The sequence below is a fragment of the Macaca thibetana genome, chromosome 12 (assembly GCF_024542745.1).
Source record: "Macaca thibetana thibetana isolate TM-01 chromosome 12, ASM2454274v1, whole genome shotgun sequence".
Taxonomy (NCBI): Eukaryota; Metazoa; Chordata; class Mammalia; order Primates; family Cercopithecidae; genus Macaca; species Macaca thibetana.
In genome coordinates this window covers 125,014,682-125,036,861 of record NC_065589.1, presented here as the reverse complement: position 1 = coordinate 125,036,861, position 22,180 = coordinate 125,014,682, and the positions used below count along the sequence as shown (strand labels likewise).

The 22,180-nt window shown below is 52.5% G+C and overlaps 1 protein-coding gene across 1 annotated transcript; it reads right to left on the bottom strand.

Moving 5' to 3' along the window:
- Positions 1–1,540: 1,540 nt before the first annotated feature.
- PROC (protein C, inactivator of coagulation factors Va and VIIIa) lies at positions 1,541–12,165 on the bottom strand. Its single transcript, XM_050752559.1, is given in 9 exon segments — positions 1,541–2,199; positions 3,146–3,263; positions 4,137–4,282; positions 7,235–7,452; positions 7,454–7,607; positions 7,700–7,724; positions 9,161–9,327; positions 10,586–10,672; positions 12,080–12,165. Coding segments are annotated over 9 exon segments (1,551 nt in total). The 5' UTR covers positions 12,126–12,165; the 3' UTR covers positions 1,541–1,609.
- Positions 12,166–22,180: the final 10,015 nt, after the last annotated feature.

Below are 22,180 nucleotides of genomic sequence, written 5' to 3'. Positions count from 1 at the left end.
GCAGTGAGCCAAGATCGTGCCATTGCACTCCAGCCTGGAAGACAGAGTGAGACTCCATCTCAAAAAAAAAAAAAAAAAAAAAAAAAAAAAGGCTCCCCAGGAGATGCAAATATGCAGCCAGGGTGTAGAACCACTGCTCTCATCCAATCCCTTCAGTTTACTGATATCCCCTGGGTTAGTCAGGGTTCTCCAGAGACAGAACTAATAGGATGTGTATATAGATACAGATAGATGAGAAGGGGCTCACTAAGGATTTGGCTTCTGTGGTCATCGAGGCTGAGGAGTCCCATGGCAGACCTGCAAGCTGAGAAGGGAAGCCGGCCTGGCTCAGTCCAGGTCTCAAGGCCTCAGAACCAGGGAAGCTGATGGCGGGATCCTCAGTACAGGGCTAATGGCCCGAGAATCTGGAGGGCCACTGATGTAAGTCTCAGAGTCCAAAGGCCTGAGAACCTGGAACTGATGTCCAAGGGCAGGAGAAGGGTGTCCCAGCTCCAGGAGAGACAGAGAATTCACCCGTCCTCTGCCTTTTTATTCCATCTGGGTCCCCAGCTGATTAGGTCGTGCCCGCCCACACTGAGGGCGGATCTTCCCCACACAGTCCGTCCACTCAGTGACCCATCTCCTCCAGAACGTCTCACAGACACACCCAGACATCGTGCTTCGCCAGCCATCTGGGTGTCTCTTCATCCGGTCAAATCGACACCTAAAATTAACCGTCACACCCAGAGAGGAGAAGAGACTTGCCTGAGACCACACAGAGAGCTAGGCTGATTGTGGGCTTTAGATGAATTTTCTCAGCTTTATCTCACCACCATTCATTTTCATCAGGTACTTCATGATTTCAAATCAGAGCATCCTTGACTTATTTCTGTCTCATCCAATTAGGCCCATGAGGCCAGGTTAAGCCAGAGCCTCTTTCTTGCTGCTGTTCGTGATGGTGTAACATTGTTCTGAAACAGCTTCCCCCCGCGACACTGTGCGCTCATTCTGGGCTGAACCAACACTTCCTGGGTCTCCGGCTGCTTCCCCACAGAGCTAATGGTGGCCTCCGCACCGAGCACCGTGGAAACCGCTGTCCTCCAGGACAGTGGAGAACAGAAAAAAGCACCTGGGTTTTGGAGTCAGACCTAGATTTAAATCCTGGCTCCACCATGTAAACCTTTCAGACCCCTCAGTTTCCTCCTCTGTGATATGAGCTAAACGTATCTACCTCCTAGCTGGGCTTGCTGGAAAGCTGGTCAAGCCTCCCCTTCAGCATCCCCGGCTTGCACAGGCTCTTCCCAAAGCCCTGTGAAAGGCTCTAGTGGCTTTGTGGTTGTGTTTTTTGTTCTTTTTCATAAACAGAGTATCCCCCACAACACACACAGCTTTAGACCCTGCTAAACTTGGATCTGCTCCTCCCCCCAACCCACAGAGTTGCTCTGGGAGTTAAGATTCTATTTATAAGGCATGTGATATACAATAGGTGCTCAATAAATGGTACTTCCCTCCAGAAGCGCCCAGAAGAGGGATGGAAGGACAGACAGAACAGCAGGCGGTATGCTTGTTACATGACCCTTTAATGTCGCATCCATCGCCATGCAAAAGCCCAGCCCTGCAGGGAGGGTTGCTAAGGTGCCCGGCTCTTGGCGAGGGCTTCCTTGTCTCTGATGTGCCCGTGGATCCAGTCCAGGTAGCGGCTGACTTTGGTGTAAACGCCGTAGTTGTGAAGGAGCCCACAGCCCTCACCCCAGCTCACCAGGCCCACCAGGAACCAGGTGCCATGGAAGGAGGCGACCATGGGCCCCCCACTGTCGCCCTCGCAGGCGTCCTGCCGGTCCCCAAGGATGCCCGCACACAGCATGTTCTCAGACACCATGTTGCTCATGACCTCGCTGCACTCATTGCGCGGGACCACGGGAATCTTGATGAAGTTGAGGATGAAGGTGCGGTTTCTCTTGGCCTCCTTCTCTCGGCTGCTGTGGTAGCCCCAGCCCGTCACGAGGGTCTCCTGGCCGGCCTGAGTGAGCTCGCGCTCTGCAAGGCCGCTGTCCGGGAGACAGATGGGCACGATGGTCTGCGAGAGGGTGGCGGGCTGGGCCAGGCGCAGCAGCGCGATGTCATTGTCAGTGGTGCTCTTGGTGTAGTTGGGGTGGATGAAGACCTCCTCGATGTCCAGGTCCAGCTCCCACTTCTCCCAGCGCCGCAGGTCATACTCTCCTGCAGGGCAGAGGGCCCGGTCACAACGGGCTGCGGGGAACCTCTCCCCAGCGGCACTTTCCTGAGGCCCACCCACTGCTGTGCCCATGCAGGCCTGGGCAGAGGGCCTGAAGAAGGTCCACCCGGAGACTCTGCACCCACACGTCCCAGGTGCTGTCGGGGAGCCACCTGTCTATGCCATGGATCCCTATCAACGGTGACTATTCCTGCCAGAAGGAGTGGCCAACGGATGTCAATCCCAAAGTGGCAGGAGGCTGGTCCGTTTTCCGGAGTCATGGAGCCGTGAGACCAGAGAAGGAATGGGCAGCAGGGAAGCCCGAGGCCCCTGGAAACCGCGGACACAGACCAGAGCCACAAAGGAACGTGGAGCAAAGGTAGCTGGAGAGACCCCGGGGGCAGTGAGACCCAGAGAGGAGGACCCCCAGAACACGGCACTGCCAGGGAGGACAGGGCCGGGTCCCACCTGGGAGAGAAGGTCCTCTCAGTCCAGACCGATGGTTCCTGGGGAAGAGCACCTGGGAATTCTAAGCCAAGCCCCACGGGGGGGCCACTGGCCATAGATTATGCTGTAGGAAATGTGAATTTGGTCTTTCTCAATATGCTTTTTCTTCTTTTTGGCATAAAGAGTTGAGCCAGACCCCTCCCCCCACCGAAGAAACTGCCATAGATCAGGGCCAATGCATAGGTGCCCCCAGCCTGCTAGGGAAGCAGCCTGTGGCTTTGGCAGACGCTAGGCACCAGAGAACCCCCTACTGCAAAATACCAGCTGTCACAGGGGTGGGCAGGGTGGGGGCACCTAGGCCTCTTCCCCCCAAACACCTTCTGTGGAGCTCAAGAAGCCTCTTGCTTAAGCACCTGGGGAGCGGGGTCCCCCAAATCTGGACAGCCTGCCTGGTCCCCCTACCCAGGCCTCTGGCAGCCCCTCCTGCCTGGCTCCAGCCCATACCAAGCCTGACAAGGAGCTTCTTGGACTCCTCCATGCAGTGGGCCGCTGTCAGCACCCAGGACGGGTGGATGAGCACTGCCCCGCAGGCCAGCTTCTTCTTTGAGTCCAGCAGGACCACCTGGAATGGGGTGGGGTGATGACGTCACAGGGCTGCCTCCTGACAGCCTCCAGTCCAGGGCACCTGGGTCTCATATGCACTTTCCTGGGTTCCCTGGTCACATGGGCACAGGCTTAGGCCCTTTCTGGTATTTTCTATTTTTGCCCGTTTTACAGAGTTAGCCTGTCCCAGGGTGTCTTCCTGACTTTGCCCATGCTGTTCCTGTACCGTTCATACTGTTCCAGTCACCCTGAGCCACACCCAACATCGCCCAGCAAGCTCCTCGCATCCTGAGAGGCTTGGCCAGGCTTTGTGTGTCTTCCAGGAAGACTTTGTGGCCCCCAGGTTGCCTGGATGTTCCCCTTGGGCCTCCCTCAGCCCCTGTCTCGCAGGGCCGTCCTGGCTCTGGTCCCGCCGGGCTGCCTGGTCTTGGGGGTCCTGACCCTCGCAGAGTCTGAGTTCCCAGGGCCAATACCCCCATTTGTTGGTTTCCATCTCCCCCATGCCTGGCAGAGAGGGGAACCCAGTTAGTGTCAGTTCCCATGTGGAGGCTGGAGGTGTACCCAGGCCCAGCCCTTCCTCCAGCCCTTCCTCCAGCCCTCTCCCATCAGCAGAGCTTCTGCCTAAAATCCCACCAGCACAGCAGCGTCTTTCCAACTCCTTTTAGAAACAGTAACCCTCCCTCCTGCAGACTCCTCCATGCCCCTCCCCTCACCCGCCCTGGCCGCTCCTCTCCCCTCAGGTTGTGTCCATCTTTCCCTGAAGCATCCCCCACCTTTATCATCCCCTGCAAGCAACTGCAGTGCTTCCCTCCCGGTCCCTGCACAGCTGCCAGGATGGGCTTAGTGACCCCGGACCCAGTGCGTGAGCAGCCAGTGCTGCCTCGCCTCCCACCTGCCAGGGGCTGTCTCCCCGCCTCGTCATCTTCCCATCAATGAGCCGCGGATCTACTTGGTCTTCTTGGTCTTCTGTGTCTCGTCGTTTCAGGTGACTGCGCTTCTTCTCTATCCGCCTCCATGGCCTCCCGCAAGGGAACTTCACTGAGGCAGGCAGAGGCGGTGAGGGGCCTGTGAGGCACTCCTCCCGAGATTGCCCTCCTGTCTTGGTCCTCCTCCTGCCTGCAGGCCACTTTGCCACAGTGCAGGGTTCAAGGAACCAATGACACCTAGACCACTCCATTAACATTGGCTATAAACCCCTCCAGTCAGTCAGTCAGTCAGTCAACAAACAGTGCCACTGAATGGCAAGTCAGACCAGGCAGCATCACCCGCCGGCTGTGTGTCCTTAGATAGGTGGTTAAACTTCTTGAAGGCTCATTGTACCCCAGGGCTGTTGGGGGTGATCCCTGAGATACAAACTACAAACCCCCTCCAGTCAGTCAGTCAGTCAGTCAGTCAACAAACATTACTGCCCAATGGCAAGAGTCAGGTCAGGCAGCATCACCCACTGGCTGTGTCTCCTTACATAGGTGGCTAAAATTCTTGAAGGCTCATTGTACCCCGGGGCTGTTGGGGGTGGTCCCTGGGATTAGTAAGGCTTTATGCTGGGATGCTGCCGAGCTCCTCACAGAGGAAAGGAATTATAGGGAGAAGGAGGTGACCATTCTTGGAGAGCCCTTACAGTAGGCTGGGCATGTTTGTGAAGCCTCCCTGCCAAGAAGAGAGTGCATACACCATGGAGAACTGAGGGCTGGAAGGTAGGCCCGACTCTGCTCAAAATGGGCCTTGAATGCCAAGTCCAGATATCTAGACTTAAAGGGGCAATGGGACGCCGTCAGCGCGGGAGCTGCATACTGACAAGAGAATGGAGAGGACACAACAGCAACACGACTCCAGAAGCTGACAGCAGAGAGATGGATGCAGTCACTGACTTGGCAGACTGGAAAGCAAAAATCTCAGCCCATGATGGGCTGAGGAGAACCACAGGAGGCTGTGGGGCTGCCAGGAAGGCAGTGCAGGTGGGAGGGCATGTTGAGAGTTTGTAAGAGAAATTGAGAGCCCTCCTCACTGGCTTGACTCCCCTCTCCCTGCCTGCAGAAGGTGAACCAGTAACTCTGACTAGGCACTCCAGGCCTCTCCTCAGGAAGGAGTGCGGCTCTTGGCTGACCACAGGGAGTCACGCAAATGTTCACAGCCTGCACAGGCGCCAGCTCCCCTGCCCCACCCTGCTCCGAGGGGCCAAACAGCATGGGTGAGCATCCTCCATCCTTCGAGAGCTTGGAGGAATCCTCTTGGAAAGCAGCCTAAAAGGAAAGCCCTCGGCCGGGCGCGGAGGCTTAAGCCTGTAATCCCAGCACTTTGGGAGGCCGAGACGGGCGGATCATGAGGTCAGGAGATCAAGACCATCCTGGCTAACACGGTGAAACCTCGTCTCTACTAAGAAATACAAAAGACTAGCCGGGCGAGGTGGCGGGCGCCTGTAGTCCCAGCTACTCGGGAGGCGGAGGCAGGAGAATGACGTAAACCCGGGAGGCGGAGCTTGCAGTGAGCTGAGATCTGGCCACTGCACTCCAGCCCGGGCGACACAGCGAGACTCCAACTCAAAAAAAAAAAAAAAAAAAAAAAAAAGGAAAGCCCTCACAATCTGCCAACAGGCCCACCGGGCATTTCTTTGCAGCTTCCTGGAAATCTCTAATTATTTCAAAATACAAAGTTAAAATTTTAAATCTTTTTTTTACTTTTTAAAAAAATAGAGAGAGGTTCTCACTGTGTTGCCTAGGCTGGTCTCAAACTCCCAAGCTCAAGCAATCCTCACACCTCAGCCTCTCAAAGTGCTGGAATTAGAGGTCTGAGCTACTGAGCCTGGCCAAAAATTTTTTTCTGCAGAAGAATTGAATTATAAAGTTTAGAAAGTTCCCTGAAAGAGTCTGGGGAGGGAACTCGTGCGCCGGGTTGGCAGGCCTGTAATCTGAGCACTTTGGGAGGCCAAGGCGGGCAGATCACCTGAGGTCAGGAGTTCAAGACCAGCTTGACCAACATGGAGAAACCCCGTTCTATTAAAAATACAAAATTAGCTGGGCGTGGTGGTGCATGTCTGTAATCCCAGCTACTCGGGAGGCTGAGGCAGGAGAATCGCTTGAACCTGGGAGGCAGAGGTTGCGGTGAGCCGAGATCGCACCATTGCACTCCAGCCTGGACAACCAGAGTGAAACTCCATCTCAAAAAAAAAAAAAAAAAAAAAAAATTAAAAAAGAAAGTTCCCTGAAAGAAAACACAAAGTCAAAGAGATGGGAAATAGAAGAGACAATAAAACTAGAGGAAAGAGGTCTGAATAATGGGAGGTCCAGAAAGAGAAAACAGAGGAACTAAAGGGGAGATTATAGAAGAAATAAGTAACAAGTGTCCCTAGAGGTAGAAGACAGGAATTTCCGCATTAAAAGGGTCCACCTTTTAATGAAAATGAATGAAAAAATGACCCACGCCAAGGAACAGCATGCTGAAATGTAAGAGTTGTAAAACTCTGATTTTTAAAGTTTCGTACAGATACAAATTTGATTAAAATGCATAAAAAGGAAAATATAAAAGAAAGCAGAATCAGGGTTCCGTTCCCTCCTCAAGGAAGCAAGCGGGTAGAGAGGGAAATGCGATGCACGCCGGAAAACGTCAGAGAAAATAAACGCAGCCAAGGCTACGTGGAGGAGGACGCTGCAGGCCTGGCCCCAGATCCGCTCACACTGGGGAGCGGAGCCACCCCTGGGCTCGCGCTCCGGGAGGTGGCCCCAGGTGCGCAGGGGCGCCCGGAGGAAGGCGGGGGCTCCAGGAAGAAACGAAGCTGGGAAAGCGGAGGGCGCGCTCCGCTCCAGGGCCAGCTGCGCTAACAGCGGCCCCGGTGTTGGGGTGCGTCTGCCGCTGCCCCAAGGCTCAACTCTCTGTTCCTCGCTCCCTCTCTAGAAGCCTCCTGAGCCCCCCGCGCCGCGCCCCGTCAGGGGGCCTGCCCACCCCGCGCGCGGGCACCCGGCGTGATTCCTGGGCGATGTAACGGGGGCCTCTCACCTGCGGGCTGGCACTGCAGGAGGTCGTCCCCCAGCTTGTAACCGGGCGCACAGCTGCAGCGCCGCCAGCCCACCTCCTCTAGGCAGTAGTGTGTGCAGCCGCCGTTGTCCAGCGAGCAGTTGAGGAAGCTCACCTCTGCGGGCAGGGCAGGGCGCGGGCAGCTGGCGCTGGCGCCGCGCCCCCCACCCGGCCCAGCCCCGCCCCACCGCCCGCCCGCACCCCCTCTCCCCCTCACCGCGCTGGCAGAAGCGGCCCTCCCAGCCGCTGCGGCAGTCGCAGCTGAAGCTGCCGATGCCATCGATGCACGTGCCGTGCCCGCAGCACAGGCTGCTGCACGGGTGCTCCAAGGGCAAGACCAAGCACTGGTCACCGTCTGCGACACAAGGCGGGGTAGGGGGTCAGCGGCCAGAGACCCCGAGTGGCGCGGGCGCCGGTAGTCCAGCCGGGGATCTAGAACGCACTCACCGACGTGCTTGGACCAGAAGGCCAGCTGCAGAGAGAGCGGGCAGCGTGAGGCGCCTGCAGCCGGTGTGCGGAGGGGGCGCGCCCGGGTGGGGCAGGGCAGCGGTGAGCGGGCAGGGGAGGGGAGGGCTTCCAGACAAACAGGGATCGACGCCCGATGGTCCTCGGCCTGCTAGGAGCTGGTGCTCCCTGCCCCTCCCCCGCCCAGCCTCCATCCCACGTCCCTGGAGCAACACCCTCTCCCCGTGCAGCGGCAGCGCTGCCCTCACGACTGTCCGCTCCCACAGCAGCCTCTGCCAACGCAAGGGACCCGAATCCCTCGCCAAGTCACTGGGCCTCCTTCCAGCCCCCTCACTCCCTCTGCCCGAGGGCTTTGGGGGACCCCTGAGCATCTCGCCTTTCCCTAAGCCAGTGTTCTTCAGAGTTGGGGGGATGGGGGCAGAGGGTCTGCGTTCCTAACCAGGCACCAGGGTTGCTACTGCCGCTGGTGCTGCTGGTCTGGGACCACCCACCCCACGCTGAGACCCAGGGCCTGTGCCTGATTGCCTGCTCCACCAGGGAGGCTAGCCAAGGCCTGCTGGGGCTGAGAGACCATGGGTGAGGTGGGAGCACGGTGGGGACTTGATGTGATCAGATATGTGCCTGCAGAAAATCACTGTGGTGTCTGCCAGGGAGGCCATTGGGGAAAGAGGTGGTGGGGATGGAGGGGAGCAGATGGGGGTCCAATCAAGGAGGTGGAGGCTGAGGGCAAGAGGGTGCAGGCCAGAGGGTCTCCTGCCTTGAAAGCCTCCACTGGAAAGCATCCCTGAATGCCTTGGAAGGGGGCCCAGGTCATGCACAACTTTCAGGTCCTAGTGGCTGAAGCGATCCCCAGGGACAGAGCGGGTCTGAGCCTTGTCTCGGGGAGCCAGCCCTGCTACCAAGCTCACCCTGCTACCTAGGGCCACCTCCACAGGACTCGGGGGGCTCCAAAGGACTCTGACCCTTAGACAAATAGGACACAGACCCTGTCTTCTGACCCCCTGAGCAATCAGATTTTCTCCCTTTGATGTGAGGCACAGAGTGAGCGATTTTATGTGGACAGAAGTGTCTTGGTTACACACACCCTGATCAGCAGAGGCATGGGTGGAAGCAGGATGGCCTTTGGGTCCCCTCTTTGTGAGACGGGACAGGGAGGCACTCAGTGGTGGCCGGAGGGTGGACTGAACCACCTGCACTGTGGTTGGTGGGAGTCACCGCCTAGGGTTGCCCCACACTCTTTCCTGGAGCTTCTTCCTGAATTCTGTTTCTTGCGGTCACATGTGCCTGGCCAACACCGTAGGACCAGTATCCTAATCGCTCCACTCAGCCACCCCGACAACTCCCAAGAGGGCCTCAGCATTGAGTCCCCACCTGCTCCTCCTGGCCCCTGCTGGTCACCAGCTCACCCCTGAGCCTCATCCTCTGGACCCATGGTGGCCTTACTGTGTCATCCACATTTTGGAAAATTTCCTTGGCCTCCTCGAAGTCACAGATCTCCTCTACGCACTCCCGCTCCAGGCTGCTGGGACGGAGCTCCTCCAGGAAGGAGTTGGCGCGTTTGCGGATCCGCAGCACCTGGTGGGCACGCTCGCTGCTGGAGAACACTGAGTCTGGTTTTGGAGGGAGGGGGAGCTCACCTTGGTGGAGGGGCCTAAGGGGGGCTAGGGCCATGAGAAGGTCTGAGGAAGCAGAGCTGGGAGAGCCTGGGAAGGTCTTGTCTTCGGCCCCCTCAAGACTCATTCTAATTCTAGGTCATGGCTCTGCCCAGGGCTTCTGTGCTCTTTTCCTCCCCAGGAAGCAGATGGCAGTTGGAGGATGAAGCCTTGCTCTGAGATGGATAGGCCTCCCTGTGAACCCCACCCCGACCTCTGTGTGACCTTGAGCCAGCGTCTTTACCTTTCTAAGGTTCAATTTACTCATCCAAAAACATGGGGATAAGACCGTCATGTAAAATATCCAATACAGTCCCTGGCCCAGAGATCAGCACTCAAGCCCTGGCTACTGCTGTAAAGGCTGCCAACTTAAATCATCTCACTGTTCCCTCAGTACACCATATGCAGCCCCATCTTGACACATCCCCTCCGTCTTCCTCTCCTCCCCCGACCAAGTATTCCCCATGCTCCTCCCCTTGAGCAGGGACACCTGGAGGATAGACAGACCTGTCACCCAGGGAGGGTCCCCAAGTGTCCCCTGGGCTCCGCGAAGTGTTTGTCTTGGGTGCAGGGCACAGTCAGGAGGGAAGGATCAAGTTGGGGGTGTGAGCAAGAGGGGATGGAGGGAAAGGTATCATAGAGAAGGGTATGCCTGAGCTGAGGACACCGCGGGAGAGGGTGGGGGTGCGGGTCCCAGGCAGACAAGCAGCTCAACAAAGGCACAAATGAAACCAACAGCCTGGTGTGGCTCTAGGGCCCCATGTGTCCTGCAGACCTCCCTGAGAATCACGGCCTCCTCCCGTTGGCTGTGGAGACGGGGAAAGGGGTTGGGGCAGCGCAGCCTTGAGGCCGGTGTGCATGTGCGTAGGACAGGCTGTGCTGGACAGTGTGGGTGGTAGCCTGGGCCTGGGGTCTTCACAGTTGGTGGAGAGGGAAGGCCCAGGGGACTCTGTGACCATCCTGGTGCGGAGGAGGGAGCTTTAGGAGGTCATCGCAGGGCTCCCTGCCATCACGTGTACCTGCCCTGGCCGCCCCTGTATGGCACTCTGGCAGCTGGCCTACCTGGGACTTGTCAGTCAATTCCTGCCATTCCCATCTGCCCCTCACCTCACCCAGGGCTCAGAGAGATGGTGGAAGCCGTGAAGGCCTGGGCAGATGCCCACCAGGGCCTTGTAGAGGCCACAAGGGTCCTGGGGTAGGGGTGGGGTGGCCTTACCGAGAGGAGCTGGTGTGCTGGAAATTCCCCAGGTGGCCACGAACAGCAGAAGGCCTGTGAGCTGCCACATTCCGGAGGTGCTGGCACCTGTCTGAGGAGGACTTCTGAGCTCCGGGCAGTGCCCACCCCCGCTGCTGCTCTGCCTGCGCCCCCAGGTGGAAGCGGAAGGAAAGGGCTGTCCCTGTGTGCCGGCTGTCAGGGCGGAAGCTGGGATTGAGGGTCCTCGTTCGTTAGACACATAGTCACCCTCAGAAGGCCTCGGCCGCCCGCTCTACGTGGGGCTGAGGTCACACTGCCTGCCCAGAAAGCAGCTCCAAAATGCAGTGGAGAGGGCGCCAGGATGTTTGTGCCCTCTTTAGGGACAGTGGGGTGGCTGCCTCTACCAGTCTGATGACTGGGCTGAGAATATTAGCTAACGTTGATTGGACACTCATGGTGTCCTTCAAACAACTTTTACAGGATTCAGAGGGCAGGCCATGAAGCCAGACTGCACGGTGCAATTTCTACCTCCAGCACTTACTGGAGGGCAATGTTGGGCAAGATGCTTAACTGCTCCATGCCTCAGTTTCCTCATTTGTAAAATGGATGGAATAACGTGTTGTATTTCTGCCTTAAAGTGTGTTGTAAGACTTAAACAGGCTTTACACACAGCTCATGCTCAGTAAACATGAGATATGACATCAGTTAAGGTTCACAACCACCCAAGAGGTAGCCATTAATGCTGTCAATGCCATTTCATAAAGGGGGAAACTGAGACTCGGAGGAGTTAAGTGGTTTATTAAAAATCCAACCCTCACTGGCTTCCATTGATTGCACAGGAAAGTCACCAACCCAGGGGATTGATCAGATTCTGTCCCTCATTCTCCAGGAATAGGGTCTCACACCGTCAGTACACTGTAGGCACCAGACTCGGAAGATTGAGGCCAGGTCCTGGGCGTCCGTGTTTACATCCGTGTGTTACTCTCAGAGCCAGGACTCAAGGCCAGGACTGTGTGGTTTTAGGCCTGGAACCTCAACCCCTGCCCCAGACGACCCGGTGCCCCACAAGGCCACAGAGATAGCCCTGGTGGCCAGAGAGCAAGGAGCCCTCCCCAGTGGATAGGCCACCTGGCCCCCTGCACACCCTGCCGGACCCTGCTCGCCATTCTGGCTGACCCCCTCTGAGGCTGCTTCTGAGATTTGTTCAAATCCGACACCCCCAAAGGTGGAAGTGGGGCGGGGAGAATGGAGGTTCCTGGGCGGCAAACTGTCTGTCGGAATGGCCCTGGGCCCTGGAGACCCTCGGCCTGGAAGGAGGGAGGCGCATGGCAAAGGGACCTGGGACTATGGCTGCCAGGCCTGGCCTGTGGAGGGCCTTGTGTCCTTTTACCCCAAGCTCAGGCTTGTTGAACACCCTGGCTGGAGGATTCAGCCCTCATCACCACCTAGCTCTCTTCTCCCGGGGGGCAGCCCTCCCTCCACACCCCTCATAGACCTGCCTGGAGGGGGACTCACAGGGGCGGGTCGTGGAGATGCCGCAAGTTCGCCGTCCTGCCGCCATGACAGCCTGGAGTTCGAGTTAATCCATAACCACAAATATTTGCTTGGCCCTCAGCACTGAGGCCTCCCTCTCCGCAGACAAACAGTGGCACTAGCACTCCTGGTCCTAGCTCAGCACGGCTTGGTCTACCCGAAGCCCACCTCTGCCCACCAAGGATGCCGTCCAGCAGGGAGGGAGGTGAGGGCAAAACCCTTGACAGATGTGGTCTCATTTTAGCCCCATAGTGGCTGGCCGTGGGAGGAACGTTGTCCCTGGTTTTTCAGATGGGGACATTTTTACCCAGAGATATTGTAGTTTGCCCAAGATCAGCACAACAGGTAATATTCCATATTTCATCAACTCTAAGATGCCATTAATTATAAGAAGCACCTATTTATGTGCCACCATACAAGAAAAAAAGACACTGTCCCAGTGACATGCCATCCCAATTTCTGATATGTAAAACCATGAGAAGATGCTCCTTTTAGGGTCCCCAGTGCATGGTGCTGGGCACAGGGCTCCCCCCTCACCTTTCATTGCTCACGAGTCCCCCCACCACCCCTCCCCTCACACACACAACTGCACGTAGCATCCCTCTAACCTCTACTTTTCAGGTAAGGACACTCAAGTCTTGCGTTACTCGCCCAGATTCACTGAGCTGGTAGTTGACAGATTTAATTTAAACCCAGGTCTTGCTGCTTCCATTTGGTCCCTTTTGTGAACCAGTATGAAAAACGAACGGGATTCCAGAAGGCTGCAGCAATTTCCTGGCTGGGGTGCCAGAAGGGAGAAGGGCAGAAACAAAGGGTCCAGCTCAGCACCTTTGCCTTTGTCCTGCAGTCCATCAGCATTTACTAAGTGTCTTCCTGCTCCGAACCAGGCTGCACCAGAGATGCCCCCCTTTCCTCCCTGCCCCACCTGTTCCTGGGAAGACTTGCCCACATTCGTCCTCAAAGTCTGCACCTCTAAACGGGGCGTGTGACCCTGCCTTGCTGGCTTCCGTTGATTGCACAGGGAAGTCATCAACCCAGGGGATCGATCGGATTCTGTCCCCCATCCTCCAGGAGTAGGGTCTCACACCGTCAGTGCACTGTAGGCACCAGACTCGGAAGATTGAGACCAGATCCTGGGCATCCATGTTTACGCTTAAAGCAGAGGAAGCTGATGAGAAGAAAGACGCAGGTGTGCAGAGGGAGGCTGAGGCTGCGTACACCTGGAGAGCCCCAGGGAGCAGCGGAAAGAGGCCCCTGCCTCCTGATTGGTGGCACTTCCTGGCTTCAGGTGCAGGAGGGTGCCCATGCCCTCCTAAAACCCTCTTCCTCCTGAAGTTTCTTCAAATTGGCTGGAACAGCTTGGGTTGATTGTAACCAGATGCCTCCTGCTGAGGCACCACACCATGCTGGGCTGTGGTGGTACCAGGCCCTCCTAGTAAAACTCTCACAAGCCAGGCCCACCTTGCAGGGCGCAGGGGCAGGTACACAAGGGAAATGCTTACAGAATTCAGAGGACAGGGCAATCAGTACAAACTGGCATAGCCAGGGGAGGCTGCCTGTAGGAGGTGACACTTCAGCTGGACATCAAAGGACAGACAGGAGGAAAGCCCCCCCCTCCCGCCCCACCCCAGGCCGGGAGAGAATTGGCAGACACAGAACACAAGCAGCTGGGAGGTGCTGGGAGGGGCGGAGGTGGAGAGGAGGTGGAGGTGGAGAGGAGGTGCAGGGTGAGGCAATGGATTTTGGAATTGAGACTATGAGAAGTGGAGAGCCAGGAGCTGTTTGTGACAGGCTGTGGTAGCTGCCTAGAGAAGCAGAGACAAGCTCCTGGGAACTCAGGCAGGAAGCATGAAGACCCCATACACAACCACACAAGGCACCAGCTTGTATGTCCCCGTTCTTGCTCCAGGCGTCGCCCCCGCAAGTCTGCAGGGATCACTGCCGTCCGCTTTGCCTTCCAGGCGCAAGATGTTGTGGGTATTCTTTTGGCGCCGCTTCCCTTCCCCACCGACTTCTCGCCCTCCACTCCTCCCCACCCCAGCACAGGCAGCCGCTCCAGGGCAAGTCTATGCAGGCTCCACACACTGATTCTGACCTGCATAATGGACTCTGCCCGGGCACCCATGTCCAAACCAGCCCAGATGCCCAAAGCACGGGCACCGGTACGAGCCAGGACGGCTGCAGTGCTCCCAGGTGCCCAGTGCTGGGGGTTGGGGGTGCCACGGCTTGGGAGGCTGCCCAGAGGGCGGGAGGGTCCTCTGCAGAGCTCTGCACGCCTGTCGGCCGACGGGGGCTCTGCACCAAGGGCTGCGTCACGGACTCCTCTTCGGCCTGCAGCGCAGGAAACCCCGTCACCTCCTCGAGAGAGGGTCGGTCCTGCCGCCAGCCATTCCTGTGATCCCAATGGTCTCTGCAGTTACCCCGGGTTCCAGCCGGCGGCGCCGCGCCACCCCGCTCCTGCGGAGAAACCAGGCGCCCTTCACAGGCGCGGCCTCACCCGCTTGACTTGCCAGGTGTGAGCCGCCCCACGTGGGCCCGAACGCGGTCAGCTGCACCCAGGAAGCCAGAGCAGGACTTTGGGCAGCAAGCTTGCTGTGTGTTAGACAGCAGAGGGACATCTGTGGCTGAGGAATTCGCTGCCTAGATGAAGACCCAAGCAAAGGATTAAGAACCAAATGCATGTGGGGCAAGGCCAGCCACAACTAATGGTGTTCCAAAGACTTCAGCTCTGAAGTCAGGTTCACACGGCCGTAAACCTCCGCTAGCCTTTTTCTGACAGGGGGATTTAACTTCCCTGCGTCTCAATGTCCACATTTGTAAAACGGGGTCAGTGTCCATCTCAGGTGACTGTTATAAGGGTCACGTTAAATAGTTTATTACTTTTTTAATTAAAAAAACTTCTTTGAGACAGGGTCACTCTGGCTCTGTCACCCAGGCTGGAGTACAGTGGCGGGATCACAGCTCTCTGCAGCCTAGACTTCCTGGGCTCAAGCGATTCTTCGGTTTCAGCCTCCTCAGTAGCTGGGATCACAGGCCCGTGCCGCCACGCTCAGCTAATTTTAAAAAATTTTTAGGAGAGAGGAGGTCTTGCTGTGTTCCTCTAGAACTCCTGACCTCAAGTAATCCTCCCTCCTCAGCCTCCCAAAGTGCTGAGATTACAGCGGGAGCCACTGTGCCTGGTCTTATTTTTAAGTATTTTATACAAAGCGAACGTGGCCTGGGACTTAACAGTTGATCACTCCACAATAATTTCCTCTCTCAGCTCCCCAAATATCCTGGAGAGAAAAGTCAGGTACCACACGGAGCTTTGTGGGGATCAAAGCCAGGTGATAACGCGCGTTGCCCTTCCCACAGGCCTGGGAAGGTCAGGGAGGGGCCGACTAGGAGGGGAAGGGGTCAAGGACAGCTGCTGCCGTGTGGAAGCTCAGACTGCACAGATCTGTTGTACAGATCAGGGCCGATCATTCAGGCAGCCGTAATCTGTACGACACTCCCCACCCCTTGTGTTTGGCCCTGGCTCTGCCGATAGGTGCCAGTAACTCAACTTGAGTTCCCTCTGCTGAATAGTGATGAGAGATGGGCTGGTGGTCAGGACTGACTGGACTAAGGTTCCTTCTCACCCCATGCCACCCCCCTGTGTGGGCACTGCCCATTCTCCATTCTTTCTGCAGGGACGCTGTGCTGCTCAGCCCATCCCAAGCAGGGCAGGGAGGGGAGACACTAGAGAGGCTCCCGGGAGCTCCTTGGTAAGAAGTGGTGTTGGATGGATGCAGTCCATTGTCTCTCTCTTTTTGTTGTTGTCAGGTTATTGTAGTATAATTTACATACAGGGAAACTCACACTTTAAAAATGTACAGTTCTGCTTGTTTTGACAAATGTATGTTATAGTGCAGCCACCACCACATCAATATAGGACATTTTCATCACCCTCAGAAATTCCGTGTTCCACCCCAACTCTTGGTAACCACTGATTGGATTTCATCTCTATAATCTGCATTTTCCAGAATAGCATATAAAGGGAATCATACACAGTACATATCTTTTTTTTTTTTTTTTTTTTTTTTTTTTGAGAGTTGGAGTCTTACTCTGTCGCCCAGGCTGGAGTGCACTGGTGTGATCTCGGCTCACTGCAATCTCCACCTCCTGGGTTCAAGCGATTCTCCTGCCTCAGCCTCCTGAGTAGCTGGAATTACAGGCACATGCCACTACACCCGGCTAAACTTTTTGTATTTTTTAGTTTCACCATGTTGGCCAGGCTGGTCTTGAATTCCTGACCTCAAGTGATCCGCCCACCTCAGCCTCCCAAAGTGCTGGGATTATAGGCGTGAGCCACCGTGCCCAGCCAGTACATAGCTTTTTAAGACTGCCTTCTTTCACTCAGTATAAAGCTTTTGAGATTCATTCAGTGTGGATGTCTATATCAGTACTTTATTTCTTTTTATTGCTGACTGGTCTCCATTATATAGATGTACCACAATCTGTTATCCATTTGCCAGTTCTTGGCTATCATTAGATGAAGCTGCTAGAACATTTATGTACAGGTCCTTGTGTGGGCATATGTTTTCATTTCTCTTGGGTAATATCTAGGAATGAGATTGCTGAGTCATGTGGTGAGTACATGTTTACTTTTGGGAAAAAAGAAAATAAAGTCAAACTTTTCCAGAGTGGTGGTGGCATTTTGCATTCCCACCAAGCAATATCTGAGTGTTCCTGTGACTCTGCATCCTCACCAGCATTTGGTGTTGTCAGTTGTTTTTTAATTTTAATTTTTAGCCTTCTTAATAGATGTGTAGTGGTATCTCATTGTAGCTTTAATTTTCATTTCCCTCTTCTCTGATGATTTTGAGCATCTTTTCCTGTGCTAATTTGCTATTTATATCTTCTTTGGTGAAGTGCCTGTTTAAATCTTTGGGCTGTTTTTTGTTTCTTTGTTTTTGAGGGTTTTTTAAATTGAGTTTTTAGAACTTGTATGTATCCTAGTAACAAGCCCTTTGTCAGCTAAGTATGTTGCAAAAATTTCCTCCCAGTCTGTGACTTGTCTTTTATACTTAACAGTGTCTTTTAATGAACAGATGTTTGTAATTTTGATGAAGTCCAATTATCAACATTTTCTTTTATGGTTCTTGTTTTTGTGTCCTACCAAAGAACACTGCCTCATTCAAGGTCACGAAGGCTTTCTCTTATGTTTTCTTCTAGAAGATTTATGGTTTTCACTCTTACATTTATATCTCTGCCCCTTTTTGAATTTGTTAATTTTGGTATATGGTGTGAGGTAGGGGCCAAGAATCATTCTTTAAAATATATGGAGATCTAGTTGTCACAGTCCCATTTCTTGCAATCACTATCCTTTCTCCCACTGAATTGCTTTGGTGCTTTGTTGAAATCAATTGACCACATATGCATACATCTACTTGTGGACCCTATTTTGTTCTGTTAATCTATCTTTCATTCTTATGCCAACATTATAATGTCTTAATTGCTATTACAAAGTTCAAGTAAGTTGGCCGGGCGCGGTGGCTCAAGCCTGTAATCCCAGCACTTTGGGAGGCCGAGACGGGTGGATCACGAGGTCAGGAGATTGAGACCATCCTGGCTAACACGGTGAAACCCCATCTCTACTAAAAAATACAAAAAACTAGCTGGGCGAGGTGGCGGGCGCCTGTAATCCCAGCTACTCAGGAGGCTGAGGCAGGAGAATGGCGTAAACCCGGGAGGTGGAGCTTGCAGTGAGCTGAGATCTGGCCACTGCACCCCAGCCTGGGCGACAGAGCAAGACTCCGTCTCAAAAAAAAAAACAAAAAAACAAAAAACAAAAAAAACAAAAAAAACCCAAGATTCAAGTAAGTCATGAAATCAAGTAGTGTAAGTCCTCCAACTTTGTTCTTATTTTTCAAAATTGTTTTGGCTATTCTATGTCCTTTCTACTTCTATATAAATTTTATTTTTTTTATTTTTATTTTTTATTTTTTTTTTTTGAGACAGAGTCTCGCTCTGCTGCCCAGGCTGGAGTGCAGTGGCGTGATCTTGGCTCACTGCAAGCTCCGCCTCCCGGGTTCACGCCATTCTCCTGCCTCAGCCTCCCGAGTAGCTGGGACTACAGGTTCCCGCCACCTCGCCTGGCTAGTTTTTTTGTATTTTTTAGTAGAGACGGGGTTTCACTGTGTCAGCCAGGATGGTCTCGATCTCCTGACCTCGTGATCCGCCCGTCTCAGCCTCCCAAAGTGCTGGGATTACAGGCTTGAGCCACCGCGCCCGGCCTCTACTTCTATATAAATTTTAGAACCAATTTCTCAATTTCTAAAAAAAAAATGCCTGGTGGAATTTTGATTTGGATTGAGTTGAATCTATAGAACAATTTAGGAATAAAAGACATCTTAATAGTGAGTGTTCTGATCTATTAGCATGGTATTTCTCTACATTTATTTACCTCTTTGTTAATTTCTCTCTCCAATGTTTGTTTTCAGGTATAGGTCTTGAACATATTTTGTTAAATTCATCCCTACTTATTTCATGTTTTAAAAATGTTACTGTAAGTGGCATTTTAAAAATTTGAACTTATAATTGTTTGTTGCTAGTATTTATAAATATAATTGACTTTTTAAATTGAGACATTATTTCCTGATTCTATAAACATGGTAAGATGATCAACTATCCCAATGGTCTGGGATTGTACCATTTTTAACACTAAAAGTCCTAAAGAAGAAGCCAAAAAGTTAAAAGTAAACTCTCCCTTGGGAAGAGAAAAGTTGAGGTTTTCAGTTATTGATACATTAGGGGAAAGGTACAAAACCCACATGGCAACCCCAGAAACAGAGGCTGAAGGCAACATGGGTTTTAGTGCCAAATGGACACATCACCTTCCTTAGTCTCTGTTGCTGAGGACAATAACCATGATTTGCAGTACACCACAGAGGATCATCCATTATTATGTCACTCCTTGTGATGTAACTTAAGCACACTGTAATCTTGAATGTGACCATCCACTTTGCCTGTGGATTAATTGTTGTGCTTTGTACTGAGGCACTGCTAGTTTAATTTTAGCATGGTGAATACTGGGGCCATGTTTTCTTAAGCACTCAGGTGATGAAAATGAGGAAATGGTGTTGCAATATCAATGCCAACGTGACCCAAATGGCCTTGTTATTTCAATGACAGGTGGAGTGACACAGACAACTGGATGAGGGAGGTAAAGAATCAAAACAAGGGATACTGCACAAGCAGAGAGAATTCGGGGTTGGGCATGGTGGAAGAAGGGACTGTACAGACTGCCTCACAAGTCCCTGGTGAGACAGGCAAGTATGTCCAAATTAACCAAAAAGGTTTTTGTCTCCCCAAAAGATACCAATTGAAAATAGTGGCTGCTGAATTAGCTAGGGCATACTACAAAAATGAATTTGTGTGATTGTGCTGCTCCTTTGATTGTTTTTTGAAACTGAGCAGAGGCACATTTCCTCATTCACAGGCTGTAACTCAACTATCATGTGGGGGAACAAAGGGAGAAGTGTTGATGGCAGCTGTACTGGCCCTTGACAACATGCAGTGGATTCTGCCAGACTCCACCAACAGTCATGCTTTCTACAGTAACCAAGTGCTGCATCCAATCATCGCAATGAAAAACAGTTCTCCTAACTTGTAAACACTTTGATTGGAAAAAAAGGAGTTTCAAATCATCCTTTTTATTTCTATGAAGATTTTAATCCACCTGCAGAAAAAAAAAAAAGAATGTTGATGCTATCTTGTCCAAATACAAACATGACTTTGCCCATCTGCCTATTTGGCAGACGGTGCAAATGTAAATTTTTTGCAAATTCCATGCAGTCTATGAACTCTTGACCAAAGAAAAGTTAAAAATGTTAGCCACTAAGTGTCCCGCACACTTTGTACACAGCAGTAAAAGGGGGTGGAGTTTGCTTCCCTGCGATATTGATGCTTTCCAAATGAAAGCTTTGATGTGCTTTTCAGTTCCCTCAAAGCATGAAAAAGCACTTAATGAGATTTTTCACATTCCAGAAATGGAAGGAGATGGCCCCCTTTGGACATGTGCCTACACGAGGGCTGTCACTGTTGCCAGGGTAAAAAGGCAGCCTGCTATACAACCATATTTTCAAAGCATGGGACAAGAAGAATGTCCTTGTCTAATTTGGAAATATATTAAGAATGAAAATAGAGAAAAAGATTATGGTTAAACAGTCAAACTGAAATTTATAAGTTGTTCCTCCAAAACTGCCTGATGATCTTTGAGGAGCCCATAAGGGCTGTGGAAAAGCATGAACTCTGAGTTGTCGATGTTACAGGTAGGTAGTGACAAAGCTCAAATAATGAAAAATGACTCATTTTTTGGAAACGAAACCAAAATGTCACCAGAAAAGGACAGCCAATTTAAACAAGACTTCCTCACTTCTTTACTAAAACTGTAACTTATTTGGAATTCAACTTCAACTTCACAAGTTCAAAGTATCTCTGTGCTTTAAAACTATTTTTCCTGAGAGAGACACAGGCAGATAGGGAGAGAGACAGAGAGGTTTAACTTCCAATGACATCCAGTGTGCTCAGAAATGTTCAAAAAGGGCCGGGCATGGTTGCTCACGCCAGCACTTTGGGAGACCGAGGTGGGCGGATCACCTAAGGTCAGGAGGTTGAGACCAACCTGGCCAACATGGTGAACCCCATCTCTACTAAAAATACAAAAATTAGCCGGCGTGGTGGCGCACGCCTGTACTCCCAGCTACTTGGGAGGCTGAGGCCGGAGGATCACTTGAACCTGAGAGGTTGAGGTTGTAGTGAGCTGAGATTGCACCACTGTACACCAGTCAGAGCAACAGAGTAAGACTCCATCTCAAAAAAAAAAAAAAAAAAAAAAAAAAAACAGTTCAAAAAGGATGGATATCTTAGCCATGGATATCCTACATGATAGATGCAAAAGATGACAAACTGCTGGTTTACCTAAACCAGCCTGCAGATGCAAAGTGAATGGACATCTTTGGACAGCTGGAAACGAACCCCTACAAATCTAAAACCCTGCTGTTGCTGGTAGGTACAATCCTAAGTATTTCATTCTCAAACGCTTTTGTTGAGATAACAGCTTGAGGCCTTCACACTGGACTGACCTCAGGAGTCAGTGTACTGTGGACTCTCTAAGAGCAGAGCTACAAGTCAAAGGATTTTCCATTTAACTATGTTCAGTTTCATCACTACATCAAGGAAGAACTTCCTACTAAAGGCTGCAGGCAAGGAAATCAAGAGTCAAAATATCCTACTGTATCGTAGGACCAAAATTTCTTTCTTTCTTTTTTTTTTTGAGACGGAGTCTTGCTCTGTCTCCCAGGCTGGAGTGCAGTGGCCAGATCTCAGCTCACTGCAAGCTCCGCCTCCCGCGTTTAGGCCATTCTCCTGCCTCAGCCTCCGAGTAGCTGGGACTACAGGCACCCGCCACCTCGCCTGGCTAGTTTTTTGTATTTTTTAGTAGAGACAGGGTTTCACCATGTTAGCCAGGATGGTCTCGATCTCCTGACCTCGTGATCCGCCCGTCTCGGCCTCCCAAAGTGCTGGGATTACAGGCTTGAGCCACCGCGCCCGGCTTCTTTTTTTTTTTTTTGGTAGATGGAGTCTCACTCTTGCCCAGGCTGGAGTGCAGTGGCGTGATCTTGGCTCACTGCAACCTCCACCTCCCAGGTTCAAGCAGTCCTCTTGCCTCAGCCTGCTGAGTAGCTGGGACTACAGGCGGGTGCCACCACGGGAGACTAATTTTTGTTTTTTTAGTAGAGACAGGGTTTCACCATGTTGGCCAGGCTGGTCTCAAACTCCTGATCTCAAGTGATCGGCTCGCCTCGGCCTCCCAAAGTGCTAGGATTACAGGCATGAGCCACCACGCCCAGCCCGTCATTGTTATTTTTGATTAAATATTAGTAATATCTTTTTAAATACTCCTATTATATTCACCATTTTTAAAGTCTTACATTTATGTATTTTGGTACAAAATTTAAGTATCTAATAATGAGTTAAAATAAATTGCTAAATCACCAGACAGGAAGAAACATTATAAAACTATTTTTGTATTTTTCTCACACATGTTATTTGTTATTA